The 17,476-nt window shown below is 46.4% G+C and overlaps 3 protein-coding genes across 7 annotated transcripts; 2 read left to right on the top strand and 1 right to left on the bottom strand.

The window, feature by feature from the left end:
• Positions 1-4,526: 4,526 nt before the first annotated feature.
• Positions 4,527-5,802, top strand: LOC146651669 (granzyme G-like). Its single transcript, XM_085384090.1, has 3 exons — positions 4,527-4,998; positions 5,173-5,320; positions 5,417-5,802. The coding sequence occupies exons 1-3, from the start codon at positions 4,913-4,915 to the stop codon at positions 5,687-5,689; spliced, it is 507 nt and encodes a 168-aa protein (XP_085240216.1). The 5' UTR covers positions 4,527-4,912; the 3' UTR covers positions 5,690-5,802.
• On the bottom strand, positions 5,717-9,258 carry rabl3 (RAB, member of RAS oncogene family-like 3). 2 transcript variants are annotated; one of them, XM_085384088.1, is made up of 9 exons: positions 9,108-9,194; positions 8,629-8,755; positions 8,397-8,488; positions 7,849-7,978; positions 7,648-7,762; positions 7,403-7,553; positions 6,962-7,033; positions 6,295-6,333; positions 5,717-6,205 (listed from the first exon to the last, which is right to left on the bottom strand). In XM_085384088.1, the coding sequence occupies exons 2-9, from the start codon at positions 8,681-8,683 to the stop codon at positions 6,149-6,151; spliced, it is 711 nt and encodes a 236-aa protein (XP_085240214.1). In that variant the 5' UTR covers positions 8,684-8,755; positions 9,108-9,194; the 3' UTR covers positions 5,717-6,148. The 2 variants fall into 2 exon arrangements, with proteins under 2 accessions (XP_085240214.1, XP_085240215.1); XM_085384089.1 differs by lacking the exon at positions 8,629-8,755 and having other exon boundaries at positions 9,108-9,258.
• A 6-nt stretch (positions 9,259-9,264) lies between these two features.
• Positions 9,265-17,476, top strand: gtf2e1 (general transcription factor IIE, polypeptide 1, alpha). 4 transcript variants are annotated; one of them, XM_085384085.1, is made up of 6 exons: positions 9,265-9,405; positions 9,912-10,223; positions 10,347-10,504; positions 13,601-13,796; positions 13,975-14,204; positions 16,403-17,476. In XM_085384085.1, the coding sequence occupies exons 2-6, from the start codon at positions 9,934-9,936 to the stop codon at positions 16,846-16,848; spliced, it is 1,320 nt and encodes a 439-aa protein (XP_085240211.1). In that variant the 5' UTR covers positions 9,265-9,405; positions 9,912-9,933; the 3' UTR covers positions 16,849-17,476. The 4 variants fall into 4 exon arrangements, with proteins under 4 accessions (XP_085240211.1, XP_085240212.1, XP_085240213.1 ...); XM_085384086.1 differs by having other exon boundaries at positions 9,275-9,390; XM_085384087.1 differs by having other exon boundaries at positions 9,340-9,485; positions 9,912-10,091.

Raw genomic sequence — 17,476 nt, 5'->3', positions numbered from 1 at the left:
CAAAGATGTGATGACGAGGGATGGATGGAAGAAGGTGGACTAACAAACTGAGGGACACTGTGATTCCAGGGAGGACTGTCTTCAGGTTTTCCAACACTAAATCCAGAATCCTGGAGACAGGAGACAGACAAAGGGCCTATTAGAGGACGCCGGGCCCTCAGGAAGTTGTTGTGGATGTTTATGACATATATACCTGTGTGCACCAGACATATACTCACATATACACTATGTAATCATATATACTCGTATCCTCTCTCTGTACATCTGCACTGGAGTGTTTATATAAATGGAACCACACTGATAAGCTTTTAACCTGCATGTTTAAAATCCCAAGATCCACATCTTTAGATCAAATATTATTCACAAGTATGGGCTGGGCTGCAGCTGGGAGCCTCTCTGCTGCCAGCAGGTGGTGAAGCATCCATCTCTACCCCATAAAGTAAACACACTTTGCCTGAGAGTGCACCTGGGACACTTGTTTCCCATCTGCAGTTGCCAAAACTGTGAAAAACCCTTCTTTAACGGGTATAGTAGCCCACCCCTGACAGCGAACCCGACAAAGCTGTCAGGAAGAGGAATTGTTTTCTCTTTGCTGTATGTTTGATCGTTTTCCAGAGTTCTGGTCTTAAAACTGTCAAAAAAGACCCAAATAAATGATTGATGTTGGGAACAGCTCGGAGAGTGATGGATGTGCCAGAAGGTTATGTAACACCAGGGATGGAGATTTAATCAGAACAAAGTGCAAAACTGACAATTGACTGGGGCTCGCTTCACTTTGCTTTTCTGCTATTATTTATCTGTAAATGTATGTTTCTGCTGTTCATGTGCTTTTGTGTATTGAACTCATTTACAAGAATTCTAATCTTTTCCAGAGGATCTTTTTAAATACACTGAAAAAAGTTGGATCACCACATCGTTGGTGGGATAAGGTTATCAGGATGGCTTCAAAATTTGTGACCACAAAGTCTGTTTCTGATTGTTCGGAGACATTCACACCAGTCGTCTGCTGCAGGTCGTTTTGCTGGGCTCTGGAACCTCCTCCTTGATCCTGAGATTGTGCTGAGAGACGCCGTAAACCTGGGAATGGCACGTGTTGATGTGACATCTTGGAGCAGTCGGACCACCCTCTGTAGGGTCCAGGTACCAGCAGTGACACTGACCCCAGCAAAACTTGTGCATTTGGATCAGGTGCAGTGTTGAGGTTTGACCTGTGGATGGCGCCACACTGACACCGCCCAGAGGAAGAGGAGCAGTGTCGCTGCTGAAAGTGCTCATCATCTTCCTCCCACTGATGGGTAAAGGCTCTGTCTGTCTGTGGGTGTCATGTTCCTGGAGCATGCATGTCCACCCACACATCACTGAACTTTTCCTTAGAATCAAACTAATAACTGTTTGCAGAAAACGCCTCCAATTCCACGGAAACCACAAATACTCGTCACAATTTTATGGCTTTTCTGTGGAAATATATAATTTTCAAGTAATTTAAAGCTAAATTATTGAAAACAATATAGTTTACTGAAGAAATGACTATTATGTATATATATTAAACACACACAGATAGATAGATAGATAGATAGATAGATAGATAGATAGATAGATAGATAGATAGATAGATAGATAGATAGATAGATAGATAGATAGATAGATAGATAGATCGATCTCCTGCTCATTATGTTCTGTATATTCATGTCCATCTCACATCACTGACATTTTTCTTTAGAAACAACAAGCGAGCTCCGGAGAGAATAGAGTGGCACAAATGTGTGTAAGGTTCACAGTGAGAGGTGTGATCACCTTTGTGTGCACTGTGGTTAATTTGGCCTTGACACACACTTTCCATTCGGTTATTTACCACCAACCCAGACGGCTTACTTTAAAGCACATGCAGTCAACAGACAGCCGATGAGACAAACCCTCAGGACCAATGTTCAGGGTCTCATAAAACCACAGACAGTATAAAATATATTGTGTTTATATATAATTGAAAATATGAATATATGATACCTGGCAACTTGAACAACCACGGCAGAACAAGGCTAACGGCCAGATTAAAACACTGCACTCCCAGACTACTGCGGCCACTGACGACGTATCAGGTCTCACTCAGTCATGCCAATCGACTGGAGAGGCTGGTGAGCTCCTACGCGAGCACGTGGCTCGGACTTCCCAAATGCCTCAGCAGTGTTGGACTCTATACTGTCATTGCCTATCACTAGTCTGGTGGAGGACATTAAATGTGCAAAAGTGAGGCTTGAGATGTCACTTACGGCCTCCCGAGACCCCGGCCACATCTGTGCTACAGGCCAAATCTGCTCTTCACCGTCGTGACGTGGTGGGTCACGTCCAGCAGGGCAGAGGAGGATTTGGTCTTGGAGCAGTAACACCTCGGTGGCAACAGGCATCTGTAACCGAAGGTTGAAAAATGGTGGTGGAGGAGGTGCGTCGGCAGGAGGAAACAGTCAGACATGCCAGAGCCGTAGCGCTGGCCAAGCAGAGTCGCTGGATGAACTGGGAGAGTGTGGGAAAGAGGAAACTCTCATGGAGTGAAATCTGGGGAATGGGTCTAATAGACTACGTTTCATCCAAGCGACATACGATGTGCTGCCTTCCCCAATAAATCTGCAGCTGTGGTTTGGAAAGGACCCATCCTGCCCCCTGTGTACAGTCTTTATAGTTATCCTGGTCACGTGCAGCTGTTGCTGCCTTCCCTGTATCAGACGGCTGACCGAGAGGGTGATAGCAAGGGCCATGGACGCGGGACTGGAAGGCCCCGCACCCATGATGCTGTTGTTGGAGGTGAGATCGGCCGAGCTGGCAGGGGAGTAGCGGCGTCAGCTGTATTGTGACTTTCTTCGAAGGTGGAGAATATATCATGAAGTAATATTTTAGCAAAGGCCATATTAATCCAGCTGCTAATGAAATGTGCAGGATTATAGGGTATTACCAGAAGTGTTTTGCTTGTAACAGTGCACACGCCTGCCCAGTGACAGTCAGAGTAAGATGTAAGAAAACACATTCTCTAGTGCTTATTGGCTGTGGATTTTGTTTTTCCGTGATAAACTGTATCAGAGGTTATTGCAATGCTTAGCCAGACTGAAACTGTGCAGACCTGCAGAGAACGTTGCCTATTTTTACTCTGCTAAAAGAGAATAAGAGGAAACAGATTGGGGGTGAAAGAGCATTGAGACTGTAAGTGAAGTGCAAACATGAGTGCCTTAGAAGGGGTTGAACTTAACTGTCACTGTTGCAGGATAATAAACTTTGCTTATGCAGACAGGGCAGGTTTAGCCCTTCAGCCCTTAAAATAGTGGAGCCTGTGTGCTTCCTCTATGGAGATCGACACAGAAGGTGGTCTTGTGTACATCCCCCCATGCATGTGCTTAATAAATCATTGTTGTTGACTGGACCTGCTCTGAGTTTTGGTTGTTCTTTCTCAGCACATCAAGAAAGAATCGGGACACCAGCCACTCAAGCACATGTTGGATGGTTGTAGGACCAGCCGTACTCAGGTCAGATCCACATGGAGACACAACCAGGTCCTCAGGTGTGTAGCCGAGAAAGTTGAGAGCAAAAGAAAATCCATCATTGCTCAACCTTTCACCAACCAAGAGGAGCGTCAGTATCCATCAGCATTTGTCTTTTGTTAAAAAGGGCTGACATCACTCGTGCAGCTAAGGCAGTCAGCTAACCGCGAGACACGCCCAGGATTGATCAACCCGTGGTGGGCCTGCCTCAACAGGGGGCTTCAGAATCATAGAAAGCCCAACACTAGAATTTTCACTCTTCTCCCCTCTGCTCCTCCCTTTTTCTGGGAGGCAGAGGGGAGGCAGAGCGTACAGCAGGATCCGGCGGGAGGTGTGGGATGCCAGATCAGGCGCCCCCCTTCCGGCTCTCCTCGCTCCTATCTTGTCTCTTTTGTCTTACTTCTTGCTATCACCTTTTCTATCCCTTTGAAGAAGTGAGGCTCTTTAAATATGAAAGAGATAAGTAGAACTTTTGTGGTGAATTGATAAAATAAACTGTAGAAAACTAAACAACAGAAAGAAGAAGAGAAATAACATTATAACATAAACCAGTGACAGGGCCTCCTTGGGTGAGTGTCTAGTGATAATGGCCAAAACACCCGAGGAATCCAACGTCCACTACTGACGATGTGTCCTAAAATTTTAATATGACAATCCAGACTAGATTCCTAATCTCTAAACCCAACCAAGGAAGGTAAAGAGAAACTAAAAAATGGCAGAACAGCTTGTGATAAAAGACCGAAACAGCCTGTGAAGTTGAGGCACACAACGATGTCCTGCTGGTAAAGTTTCCTCATAGCAGCAATCCCTCAAGACCTTCTGTATATGAAGCACTGCATCGTAACATTTCGTCCTTTTATTGAATCGTGTTTAGATATATTTATATACATAATTGAAAATATGAATTAATAATAATAATAAATGAATGATCCAGACTCTAATTCATCCTGAAAACAGAAATAATGTTCTGCTGGTAAATGATTGGAGGTGTGTGATGCACCACCACCTGTTACATGCAGCGGTGCAGACAAAGGTGTGATATCCGTGCAGAAACTTCTGACCACAAAGTTTCTGTTGTGGGAGGCGTGTTATAAAAAGAGACGTGTGGAGTGGGGGGGTCACTGCAAGCCTGCAGCGTCTGTCCCACCATGATCTGCTGCATCCTTTACGTCTTTCTGCAAATCTCCCTCACAGGTAAGAAGACTGGCAGAGTTTCAATGACAGGATATTTTAGACCTGCGCTGAAATACAGTTTCCCACTTCTTTAAAGGCCAAAATGAAGAATTTTCTGTGGTCGCTGTTTTGATTTGACCTTTGCTCTCCTGTAAGGGGCTGCTGAGAGCGGCATAGTCGGTGGCAGGGAGGCAAAGCCCCACTCCAGACCGTACATGGTGTCAGTCCAGTATCGGGGAGTACATTCATGTGGAGGGATCCTTATTCAGAGGGACTTTGTTCTGACTGCAGCTCACTGCAAGTACGCTTTTTATATGGTGTATATATATAACTGTTTTTGTCTAACGGTGTTGGAGCGCTGCAACACACTGAGAAGACTGCATGGACCTTCATTTGTGTCGATATTATGATTCACACCATCCGTAGTATCAGTGCGACTGCAGACGCTTCTTTGAACTTTGTGTTTCTTGTTCAGAAATGAGACCTGGGGTTCTTGCACCGTGGTGCTCGGAGCACACGACATCACCAAGAAAGAGAGAACTCAGCAACGCATCGAAGTGGACGAGTATTTCGCTCATCCAGGGTTCACTGGGAACTTAAACAATGACATCATGTTACTGAAGGTAAAGTGAAAAAGTTTAAAGTGACCTGATTCCCTGTGCACTGGGTTCATGTGTTGAACTGATGCAGGAGCAACTTTCACTGATTCTCTTTGACAGTTGAAGAAGAACGCCACGCTGAATAAGTACGTGAGGACCATAGGACTGCCTAAGAAGAACGGGGAAACACCCGCCAACATTAAATGTGCTGTGGCCGGCTGGGGACTAACCAGAGCTAATGGATCTCGTTCAAATGTCCTAAAAGAAGCCACAGAGAAGATGCAGTTCAGCACTGAGTGCAAACACATTTGGCAAAAACACTTTAACTCTGGTCACATGATATGCACCAAGTTTACCAGACGGGACGGAGGTGTTTGCCAGGTAACGAAATAACAAAAGCAGCCCAGCAGCTAATAACTCAAATACAGGTTTAGTCTTTTATTCATGTAAAATGTGCAACCTTTACACAGATCGCTCAATCAAGTCTTTCTTTGTAGGGAGACTCCGGTGGGCCACTTATCTGCAACACAAAGCCTCAGGGTATAACAGCCTTCACCTTGGCAGAGGACTGCAATAATCCACAGTACCCGCATGTCTATACTAAAGTCAGCTCCTTCATCCCGTGGATCAAGCAAACAATGGAGGAGCAGGAATGATGCACGAGTCAGAGGAGCAGTAAAGCATATGTTCTAAAAACGTGTGGTCTCATTCATGATGGTGTAATAAAAAGCTCAAAGCGTGCCTCTTCATTCTGTCCTCAGCACCTTCTTCACATGTCATTTCCAGCTTTTATAAACTTTTCTAGATTCACTTCCAGCGCGTGTCTGAGTGGGCGGGGTCTGATCACAGGTCTCAGTCATAGTGCAAACTTTTGAAGTTGAACCGTTTTCTGTCTGTGAAGCCAGTCATCTGCAGAGAAAGTGGGAAACAGGTCACCTTCAACCTTTTACCAAAACTGCTACGACTGACTGGACAGAAAAAAGAGAAAACAAACTGACCTGACTGGGATCTCTGGTGAAATATCTTTTCTCTATTACCTGTTGAAAGGTTTAATACGAGTCAGAACACACGTACACGTCAAGAGAAAGGACTCCCATTAATGTGAGACATTTATCCTCCAGGTCTATGATTGAAAATAAACGTGAAGCCCAAATGATGTTTGTCCCTGTTTGACAGCTCTCGATAAATCCACACGTGTAACCGCAGCACAAAGACGGAGGTGCACACACGCGTGTGATGCTGCGTCCACACTAATGCATTTTTGTTTGAAAACGCAACCTCGTCTCTCCGTTTTGGCCTCCCGTCCACACTGAGACGCACACATTTGAAAACAGAGACTTTCTAAAATGATGACGCATGTTAGTCATGTGATGCAGTCATGTGACTAATTAAACAAAGATAGCAACAAAGAATTCTTTAATTCTCACTCACTGTTGCCACTTTGTACTTTTGTGTTACTCGCAGCAACAACTCCACCTCATTGTGAGTCCATTTAAAACACTCGCTGCTTTTCCTCCACATTTTGCCGCGACGTTTCGAAGAGCCGGAACGGCGTTTTCATCTGAAAACATTCCCCCCTAACCCTAATCAATCTGGGCTAGTGTGGACGCAGCCTGAGTCACGGCCTGCCTGACAGACCGCAGTGACGCAGCTCACAGCTCTCACCTTGTCAAAGAACCTGCTGAGTTTCACAGCGTTTGAGGTGCCTGCAGCCAGGTATCTGGGGTTGGTGCAGTCCTGGGAAAACAACACAACACCAAAAGCGTTCAGCTCCCGCAGTGAAACTGACCACAGCAGCTTCCACATGTTTTATTTTAGGCTGGAGGACCAGACACAGGACAGAGAGGAGCTTACTGATGCTGTGATGTTTATGATACATGTGTTGTTTTTATTGTTGCGAACTAGGATTTGTTTTTGACTGAAAAACGTAGGTGGTGTGTGAGTGTGTGAATCGCCGCTTTATTTTCATCATTAGTCTAGTTTCCTTTTTTATGAGTGCTAAACATGAGTTGTGCTTTATGTGAGAGATAAACAATGAATGAAACGGATTCATTGGTTTAAAGGAGCTGAAGCTGAGAGCTCGTAGAGCAGAGTGAGGCGACTTACAAGATTGATTTCTTCTGCATTGAAGTCTTCGGACAAGAAAGCCGTCCGAGTGAGGACTTCACTGCGCTTGTTTTCTGGAATTTGGTCAAACTTGGTCCCGATCAACAGCAAAGGCACCGGATTCTCTGCAAACTGCTCTCTGTCATAGTCGCTGCAGTCAAATATCGAAGCTTCCACATTAGCCATGTTTTCTGTTTATTATTCTGAATGAAGACGGGCGATGTCGAACACACAGATCTGCTCACCCGTTTGAAATGATGACTCCAGTTGGAGAGGAATCCTTATTCAAAGCTTCCAGTGACCAACGGTACAGATTCTGAGAGGACTTCTTATTGGTCAGATCGTGGACCAATATAATTCCTAAAAGAACCCAAACATGAAGAGCATGTCTCAATAACACGTCACTGATGAAATCAATGCTTTCAGATCTGTCTGTAAGTGTTTACCGTTAACCGAGTTGTAGAAGACTGCTCTCGTGCTTTTGACGCTGCTGGCGTTGCCAACGGATCCTCCAACATCCCAGAGTTCAATGTAGAAGGTTTTCTCCTCTGGGGTTCCCTCCTTATAGTCTTGAACCTGGAGTAGAATAATTATTTCGACATCAATAGCTCATCGGGCGCCATCTCACTCTTACCTCTCTGCACATGCCTAAACCATCCCAGCCTCGTCCCTCTGATGGACTCATTTCTAAACCTGTCCATCCCGGTCACTCCCACCGAACACCTGAACACCTTCAGCTCTACCTCCTATCTTTTTGTCAGTCACCAAACTATACATCATAGCAGGCCTCATTACCTGCCCTCTCACTCTTGCTGCTATCCTTCTGTCACAGATCACCCCTGACACCCTGGTATTTAAACCTGTGCACCTGTTCCTTTCAGGTTCACCGTTACACCTGTCTCCCTCTCGTTAGTGTGTTCTGTCGTGTTTTATACGAGTTTAAAATAAAAGGCCAGCAGGGCTTTGTAAAGTAGAAGATGCTGGACCTGCTTACCCGCACATCTACAGAGCAGCCAACAGTCCACGATGGATTTCCCAAAACTTGATTCTGACATAGCAGATGGACCAAGGAAGACTTGCCAACCCCTGCAAAGAGCACAAAATGATACTGGATAAAAGGAGCTGATGCAAGGCACAGCAGGTTAAACATTTTTGTGTAGCTGATCGATATTAATGGATTTAAATTATGAATAGACTCTACAGCTGCTGCTGACTGGAAGACTGACCTCCACCGAAACATCGAGTCAGTTTACGACAGACTCGGCTTCCAGCAGAGCACATCTCCGGAACAACATCAGTGAGTATCCGTAATCATCTGTAGGGTGTGGCTCTCTGATTCGGCAAAACGTGTTTCTGTGGAATTTAAACTCTTGATGTGGAATCGTTTCACACCCAAACACTCTACTTACATCCACCTGCCGCAAAGTGACCGATGTAAAAATGACGGGTATTAAAATTCAGCGTCGCTCGCCGATGTACCTTTATTGTGAAAATTACCCGTGAGCTTAGACATGACAGGTGTGTTACGTGATGTTTATCCGTAGCTTTAACTGCCACAGCAGCAAACTGACCACAGCGTCGGTCTCCTACTTAAAGATTAAGAGTTTTATAAGTGAGCGAGTTCCGTTCAGAATAAGCAAGTGTCCTTATAAATAACAGCAGACAGTAGTAAAGGTTTTGCTTGTGAAAATAGTTCATAACTCACCGGAATCTCCCAAAACCAACACTTTTACCCTGTCAAGAGAGGCCATTTTTTGATAGACGCGATCAGGAAGTAAACAGTGTTCTTAAAACCACGCCCCATGAAAACAAAGCCATGCTATTCGCCAACATGCCCGTCACTCAAGCTTCTTCGCTTCTATGGGTGCAGTTTAGTGCAGCCGGGCCAACATTTCAGTTGGCCCGGGTTTATTTTTCATTTCCGGGGTCGTCGTCTCAAAATAAGAAGTGAAGCATGTTGGCTAACCCAGCAGCTAAAGGACCGTGACGTGCGTTTGTGTTCAGTGAGTTTTAGCGGTGTTTTTGTGAGTTAACGTCAGTGTGTGTGACTCTGAGATGACTGTTGGCACATAAACAATAACCGGTAAGGGTCGCGTTAACGCCTGCCGGGTTTCTGCAGGCCAACTCAGTGTTAGCGCTTAATTTAAATAAAAGTAACTTTATCGAGCTTTTATTAAAGATAAAGTGTGAAATAATAAGATGACCGGTAAACTATTAACACGCCGTCTTTCTATTGTGGTGTATTACATTAAAATGTACAATAACACCGGCAAACCGGATGCATTATGTTTTAGTCTTTGTTTGGATCTAAGCTAAGCTACGCTAGCTGTGATTGATGATTTGACATCGATAACGCGGCCGGGATTTTTCTCCTACTGGGTTAATGTGCTCTAGTATACCTTACACTTCCCTCTTAAATTTAAAGTTTTATACTTGGATAACTCTTCTGGCCCTGCTCCTCATCCCTGCCTTCCTGATGTTCTCCCCGCTGTCGCACTCTGCCCTGCAGCTCTTTCTCTCCAGACCCAAAGATGATTGAACCAGCGGTACTGACCGAGGTCCCCGCAGCTCTGAAGCGGCTGGCCAAGCAGGTCGTGAGGGGTTTTTATGGCCTGGAGCATGCTTTGGCGCTGGATGTGCTGATCCGTAACCCATGTGTGCGTGAGGAGGACATGCTGGAGCTGCTCAAGTATGACCGCAAGCAGCTGCGCTCAGTACTCAATACCCTAAAAGCAGACAAGTTTGTGAAGTGCCGCATGAGGGTGGAGACGGCGCCCGATGGCAAGACAACGAGACACAACTACTACTTCATTAATTACAGGTTTAAATCTCTGCTGTGTGTGTGTGTGTGTGTGTGTGTGTGTGTGTGTGTGTGTGTGTGTGTGTGTGTGTGTGTTGGACACTTTAGACTCAGTAGTCTTATTTCTGTCTTACATCTTTTTAGGGTACTGGTCAATGTGGTCAAGTATAAACTGGATCACATGCGACGACGCATTGAGACAGATGAGCGAGACTCCACCAACCGCGCTTCCTTCCGGTGTCCCTGCTGCTTCTCCACCTTCACCGACCTCGAGGCCAACCAACTCTTCGACCCTATGACAGGTAAAGGTGCAGACCAGTGCTGCTATACTGTAATATTCAACACGCTTGGATTTTTGAAAGCATTCTGGCAGTTTGACGGGACTTTAGTCCAGCTTTTATGGGATGAATAATTAATTAGAAGCTTCTTTACCGCGGGCGGGGAGAGTTCATATATATTTAAATAGCATGCTGCGTGCACAGAGAAACTTGTCGTTTTCTGAGTATTTGGTGCAGGTGGACGGCTCAAAACGGTGAGCGTGGTGCCTCAGCTTTGGCTCTTTCCTGTAGATCTTCACTGAGTCTTAAACCCTTTGGTTTGGAGCAAGGCCCCACATATTTCTGCTTCTCAGTAGTTTGTTTTTAAAACCAAGCATAAAGTAACTGAACTCGACGTGCAGTGTCAGCAGGAGGGAGGACGACACTCTTCATCTTTTTTTTTAAAATCAATAGATGCAGAACTTTCTCCCTCTGTGGACGTGTTTGCCCCTCTGTGATTATCCTAACCTGGTAAATCTGGCTCTCAGTTTATCTGGAAAATGTTTGGAGATATAATATGTGGGGAAAGCGAGGCAGGCGCTCACGACTGGCAGTGATTCACAGTGGATGTACAGAAATGAGTTTGTCAAAGTTAAATGAAGACTTCGGTATTTCATTGATACAAGGATCACTTTGTGATCTGATGTGTTGTTTTTTGTTTGCACTTCCATTATGTTGTGTGCTCCTCAGTTCACCTCTAGATGGCAGTAACAGCACATAGCAGGATACATTTAATGACAATTCCTCCTAATGAAACTATAGTGTGAACAGAGGATCGTGTACGTTATAGAGATAGAAGCATGAATTTTTGTTCATTGTCCATTTAATGCAGAGTTACTTCTAAAGCTGTGTGTGAGTGCACTTTGTTAGCAGCGCTACGTGGACATGAAAAGACTGCCATTGAAGCTAATGACGTGTACGTGGCTTTGTATAAGCTCCAAGTCGTACGCTAACATTCTGCCATGTTAAAGTTCACTTTAAATGTCTGTTATTTGAATAAGGATGAGTCATAAGCCTCACACATACTTGCATATGCTGCATAATGATGAGCTCTGAATGACACAGACCAAACGTAGGTGACCATGAAACAGTTTGTGCACTTTAAAAACCCAGAATCTTCACTTTTACGTCAGATTTAAATAGTTGGTAATCAATGACATACAGCGGCCATGATGATGTCAGTACGCGCCCTTACCCGAACATTTGCTGTCTCCCTGCAGTCACACTGGAGCCACTCTCACTTTGCTGTTGGAGCTCGGTGCAGATATCCAGCAGGATTTTATTTCTGATCTGATGTTTTAAAGTGCTTCCTTTCCGAGCAGTGCACATTACTGTATTACGCAGGATGCAATGCATTTTGGGAAAATGGCCTCTCTTTGAATTTGGTTTTAGAGAAATTGAAGCAACATCCCCAGAACTGATGAACTGGGTTGTATGTGTGTTTGCTAAAATCCATCCATTCTCGTTCGCTTATCCTTGTCAGGGTCACGGGGGGTGGAGCCTATCCCAGCTGTCATAGGGCGAGAGGCGGGGTACACCCCGGACAGGTCGGCAGTCTGTCGCAGGGCCAACATGTGCATTAAAAATCCTGATTTGCATTAGAAACGTTGTCCACGTTGCGCTCTCTCTGCAAAGGTTTGTATTTGTTTGTGAGCTGTTTTCATTCATAAACTGCGGCAGCTTTAAGCTGTGACACCACGCTGACTGCCTGCCAGGGTCGGGGCTGACTGCCAACCATCCGGCTCGGCTTCTAGGACTCACACAGGAGTGGTCAACAAATCATTAAAGATGGTTTCTCATTTTCAGTGAATAATTCTGTCCAGTACTTGTGGTTTACTGGGATAAATGTTGTAAATAGTTGATGTTGTTGGCTGTCAGGTTGATTCACTGTAGAATCACTATGTTAAAATGTGGGTGTGTTTAAATGATCGAGCTCTAAGAAAAGACACAAATGGGACAGAATAGATGTGCAGTCTCGTCACTCTGGATAAATGAGCCATCAGTGTGTTTGTGATGACACGCCTCACGGTTCCTCTGCACCGCTTCCTGTCTCTGCTGCTTTGCCTCGGTCAGGGTTCAGCCTTCGGGTACCTGCAGCTCTGCTGGTAGTTTGATGGGCTGTTTTTGTCGGGCCAGCAACACTCAGCGTAACCTCACGAGGATCGGACACGACACTGCTGGTCTTCCAGCTCGTTCTGACCCACAAAGGAGAGCCGAAGCCCTGCAGCTCTGTTTTCACAGCGCGCCGTGAATGTTGTAACACGTGATCTTCTTTCCACTCACTCCACCTGACGTGCTCATTCCTCACCTTCGGCCAACATGTTCTCCACCTTTGTACAGGAAAAGCAGAATGTTTCAGTGCTGAGCCAGAGACCAGTGCCAGACCATTATGAACGTATTAATCATATTTACGTGATTTACTTTGTAATGATTTTTTCCAGTAATCTCAGCTTGGTGCCGCTTGGCACACATCGAGGATAAATAAGATCTTAATGAGGTATTTACCACTTTAATCTTAAATGCACAAACAACAGTTTGTACATTAATGAGACGCTGTTGCCTTTCAGTTGTTGAGCAGCCTCAGCTGTAACTGTTCACTTCATTTGCATTAATCTGGAGGTGCTTTAGTTGTAATAGTAGTTTTCGGGGTCTCTCATACACATAAAGCAGGCGTGAGCTCTGCGCTGCTGCTGGCACGGCTCCCGTTACTGAAGCTGAAATCGGCCAGAGAAGCAGATGGTCGAAGCGTGCCCTTCTCTTAATGGTAGGAAGCAAGTGTGGTGCGCACAGCATACAGTTTCCCTCGCAGACGTTTCCTGTTTAATGCAAGAGTCTCTGTCAGCGCTCTTATTCCTGTTGTGTCGACACAACCACGCCCAGCCTCCATGAAGACCAAGCCTGACCCCGATTGGTTATAAATCACCAAAATCAGAGCACAAATGGCACCAATGGCAACCAGCAGGTTCACTTCCTGTGATATATCAGCTGGTATGTAAAGTAGTTGGGGCCTAAACTTCTCTGCTGGTTCGGTCCATGCAGCGCCCTGTAGGCAGGTCTGTAATGATTGTTTTTCACCTGCAGGTACATTTCGCTGTACCTTCTGCCAGACGGAGGTAGAAGAGGATGAGTCGGTCTGTCCTGACGCCAGGACACTCGTGGCGCGCTTCAACGAGCAGATCGAGCCCATCTACGTGCTGCTCCGTGAAACCGAGGACGTGAACTTGTCCCATGAGCTGCTGGAGCCTGAGCCTGCTGAGATTCCTGCTCTCAAACAGAGGTCAGTCTGCCTCGCAGCATCGCACTCGTCCGAACAGCTCACCGCAGTTAGCGGTTACGCTGTGGTGAGCTGTTGTCTGTAGCCACAGGAGGAACCGAAACGAGTGAACTGGGCACATTTTTCAGACTTAATCGTGTTAACTTAGCTGTAAATATTATTCGCTGACTCTTTCCTGCAGCCGAGAACGTGCTGCAGCATCAGGAGCAGCGAGCGGCCCGCACCGCGAAGCCTGGTCGAACAAAGGATCGACGTACGCTGATCTGTACACCCAGAACGTGGTCATCAACATGGACCAGGAGGAGCAGCAGAAACAGGCTGGCGACAGCAAGGCGCCAAAGGAGAGGCCGGTGTGGCTGACTCAGAGCACCGTACAGGGCGCTTACAACGAGCCGGACGTCCTCAAGAACCGTAAGTACAGCGCTGTCACTGCAGCCGCTCTCAGCTGAGGCGGATCAACGAGTCTGTGACATCTCTGTGATGGTTGTTTCATTTGTAGCTCAGTCATTATATTCAGACACACTAAACATAAACAGATACTGTTTAGAGCGGGTGTCCAGTTCCAGGCCTGGAGGGCCGGTGTCCTGCAGGTTTAGATGTGTCCTAGATCCATCACAGCTGACTTAAATGGCTGAGTGACCTCCTCAACATGTCGTGAAGTTCTCCAGAGGCCTGGTAATGAACTAATCGTGTGATTCAGGTGTGTTGACCCAGAGTGAGATCTAAAAGCTGCAGCACACCGTTCTCATCTTTGTCTCTCGTGTAGAGTTTGTTAAAAAGATCCAATTTAAACGTCTTCACTAAATACAATAACATTTGAAAATGGACTCACAGAGTGGGATGAAAAACGTCTCCAGAATGTGCAGCTCGTTATTGAAGATGAATGAATGTAATCGTACTCTAAAGCACTGCAATCTCCGACTCCGTGAATTAGTTTAAGTTTAATTCAGCGTGAATTTCCTCCCAGACTCGGCGGCTGTTTATGTGATCGTTAATCATGAATGATGTTTCTCGTCCTCAGAGGGTTTGGTGTTTCAGGAGCGGGTAGCTTGGATGCTGCATGGACTGCAGAGAGCGCCGTTTTTGTGCTTTTCATCTCAGTCGGTGCTCAGTCTGTAGCTGGAACAGGTTATTACAGGTCAGCCAGGTTACCTCCATCTGTCAGAGCAGCCCTTCAACAAGTTTTCTTCTAATGACATTGGATCCTTACCCAAGGGCATGCAGCAATCAGACCTGGCCAGAGTACCGCTGAGCCATAATTGCCTAATTGGAATAATCAGGGCTTGGTTAGTGAGTGGCTGAGGCAGGATCACTCATAATAGAATCCATTCTTATGGAAATTACAAATTAGACATGTGGGTTGTGTTTTTGTCACAGGTGTGTCTCCGTTCATCTGCCTGCGGGTTTTACCCTGTGCTTAAATCCTGAGCGTGCATCGAGCTGTAAACGTGTGTTTCATGATCTGGTTTACTGAAAGAAGAAAGGGTCTGACTCCAGCTCCTAAATACAACTTATTCATTTGAACGTGTAAAGAAAAACCCAAATTCTGATACAATGCATCAAAAAACAGAAGATGTGGAGCTTCTTTGTCCTCAGCTGCTGAGAGGGAACGAGCGCGTCTTCTGTGCTTGCTGGTGGGGATGTGCACCTTGGCTGTTCTGATGATTTCAGTCAAGCGTGCGGAGCTTCAGCTGGTGAAAACTGAACACTGGTGTCGGAGGCTGTGCACCTGTGGGTGCAGGCTCTAAAGATGGAGCAGCTCTTTCAGCCCACACTCACTGGCTGACGTCACCCGCTCTGCCTGCTTTGACATCAGCGGGGATGTGGCACCTGCTACATCTACATAAAGTCAGGCTGGGCTCGAGCTCGCACGCCGAAACTGAAACGGTGCGCTACCATTCGTTAGAGAGCTCCGAGGGCTTCCCTGGGGGCAACTGCCCACCGTGGAACTGCCAGGCTTTTAGCATTGTGCCGGTTGAAACGCCAAGATGACGTTAAGCCAGGTGGTGGTTGGCATAGCAACTGCAGTTTAGCTCGTCTGAGCTGATTTCAGCAAGTTGGGAGGAAGTAGGAGAAGAAATTACCACTCGTGGTTTCCCGCCTCTCTGATAGGCTCCGCTGATCCTCAGCCAATGTTTCTGTTCATCTAGTTTCCCATCTGTGTAGACCAATCACAGAGCACGTACCTACCCTGGAACAGGTATCGATAAAGAAACCTGTTTCTAAGAACTTACTCACTCACTCTGAAGCCAGCACATTTCTTTTAAAACGGATTAATGTCGTTATCGGTCGTTCTTGGAGATCTCACGTTTATGTGTTGCAGCTGTTTGTCCCAGGCCACGCCTTCTTTTTGCGTTGCTGTGATGAAACATGGCAGCACTGAATGTCTGCCAAGAAACCGTGCAGGTGCTGTGTCATCCAGCCTACGCTCCAGTGAGATGTCCTGGATTGGTTAGAAGTTGCATCATGTGATGATAAATCTCGACCCCATGGTTACCTTACCACATGACACGGATGCAGAATAACAGGGTTGAAGAGCAGAGCTGTGTTGAAGTTGTGAGTTAAGCTAAAAATGAGAATGTGATCTAATCTTAATGTGGTTTTCACAGGTGGTGGCGTACCTGGAGCCCAGGATGGAGCGCCTGGTCCTGGCACCAGTCAGGTAGATGAAAACGAGGAAGTGATGCGCGCGCTGCTAATCCACGAGAAGAGGAGCGTTGCAGGCGCCGGTGCAGGCGGAGCCAGCGCCGCTGCGAGGGCTCTCACCTCTGCCAACGCCAGTGACTCAGACAGCGACACCAGCGAGTCGGACGACGACTCGCCCCCGGGTCCTCCTCCTGCCGCGGCCGCGCAGCATCGGGGCCAAGAGGAGGATGATGAGGACGACGATGAATTTGAGGAAGTGGGCGATGAGCCCACAGTGATGGTGGGAGGCCGGCCCTTCTCGTACAGAGAGGTGAGCCAGAGGCCAGAGCTGGTGGAGCAGATGTCTGCACAGGAGAAGGAGGCCTACATCGAGATGGGCCAGAACCTGTACCAGGACATGTTCTTCTGAGCCAGTCGGTCACAGCGTGGGTTCACTCCGCTGTGTCAGTGGGCATGTCTGTGCACACAGCTCGTTTAATCATGCTGCTCAAGTATTCAGCCTGCTTCAGCGTTCTTCGTTCCATTAATGAGGACGTACTCCGACAGTGTTGCCCCCCCGTGTAGTATTCTGACCCAAGTATTTTTAAATCTCCGCCCTACAACCCCAGAAGGAGCTGCGTAGCTGCACAGTGCCAACTGTTTTGTGTTTAGTTTGAATCTTGTTGCCTGTTTCTTTTATGTCCCGTTTAAATGTATCAGGTGTTTTACTCAGTAAATTTCAGCGCTCAGTTTCGTGGACGAGGAAAATAGATTTCTGCAAACAAGCACATGCAGCAGTGAGCTTGGAGAACTGGTAGAGGTGTGAGTGCTGGAGCTGCACACTGATGGAGAACTGAAGAACCTGCGAGGACGAAGCAGCTGGCTTTACGTTCTGTGATTTACTTCTTCTTTTTGTCTGAAACAAGTTAACAGACGGGACGTTTAAAAACTGGTCTCAGGCAGACGGAGCATGTGGCTAACAGTGAAACATTGCTTCTTTGGAGCAGTCTGTAATAAAAAGATACTGTGGTGAAGGAGGAGAGTCTTTATACCATAAA

Source organism: Rhamphochromis longiceps, linkage group LG16, assembly GCF_057381845.1.
Source record: "Rhamphochromis longiceps isolate RC_006_pf linkage group LG16, R_longiceps_female_GT1.1, whole genome shotgun sequence".
Classification (NCBI taxonomy): Eukaryota; Metazoa; Chordata; class Actinopteri; order Cichliformes; family Cichlidae; genus Rhamphochromis; species Rhamphochromis longiceps.
Note: the sequence above shows the minus strand (reverse complement) of the source record. Positions and strands in the feature narration are given on the sequence as shown.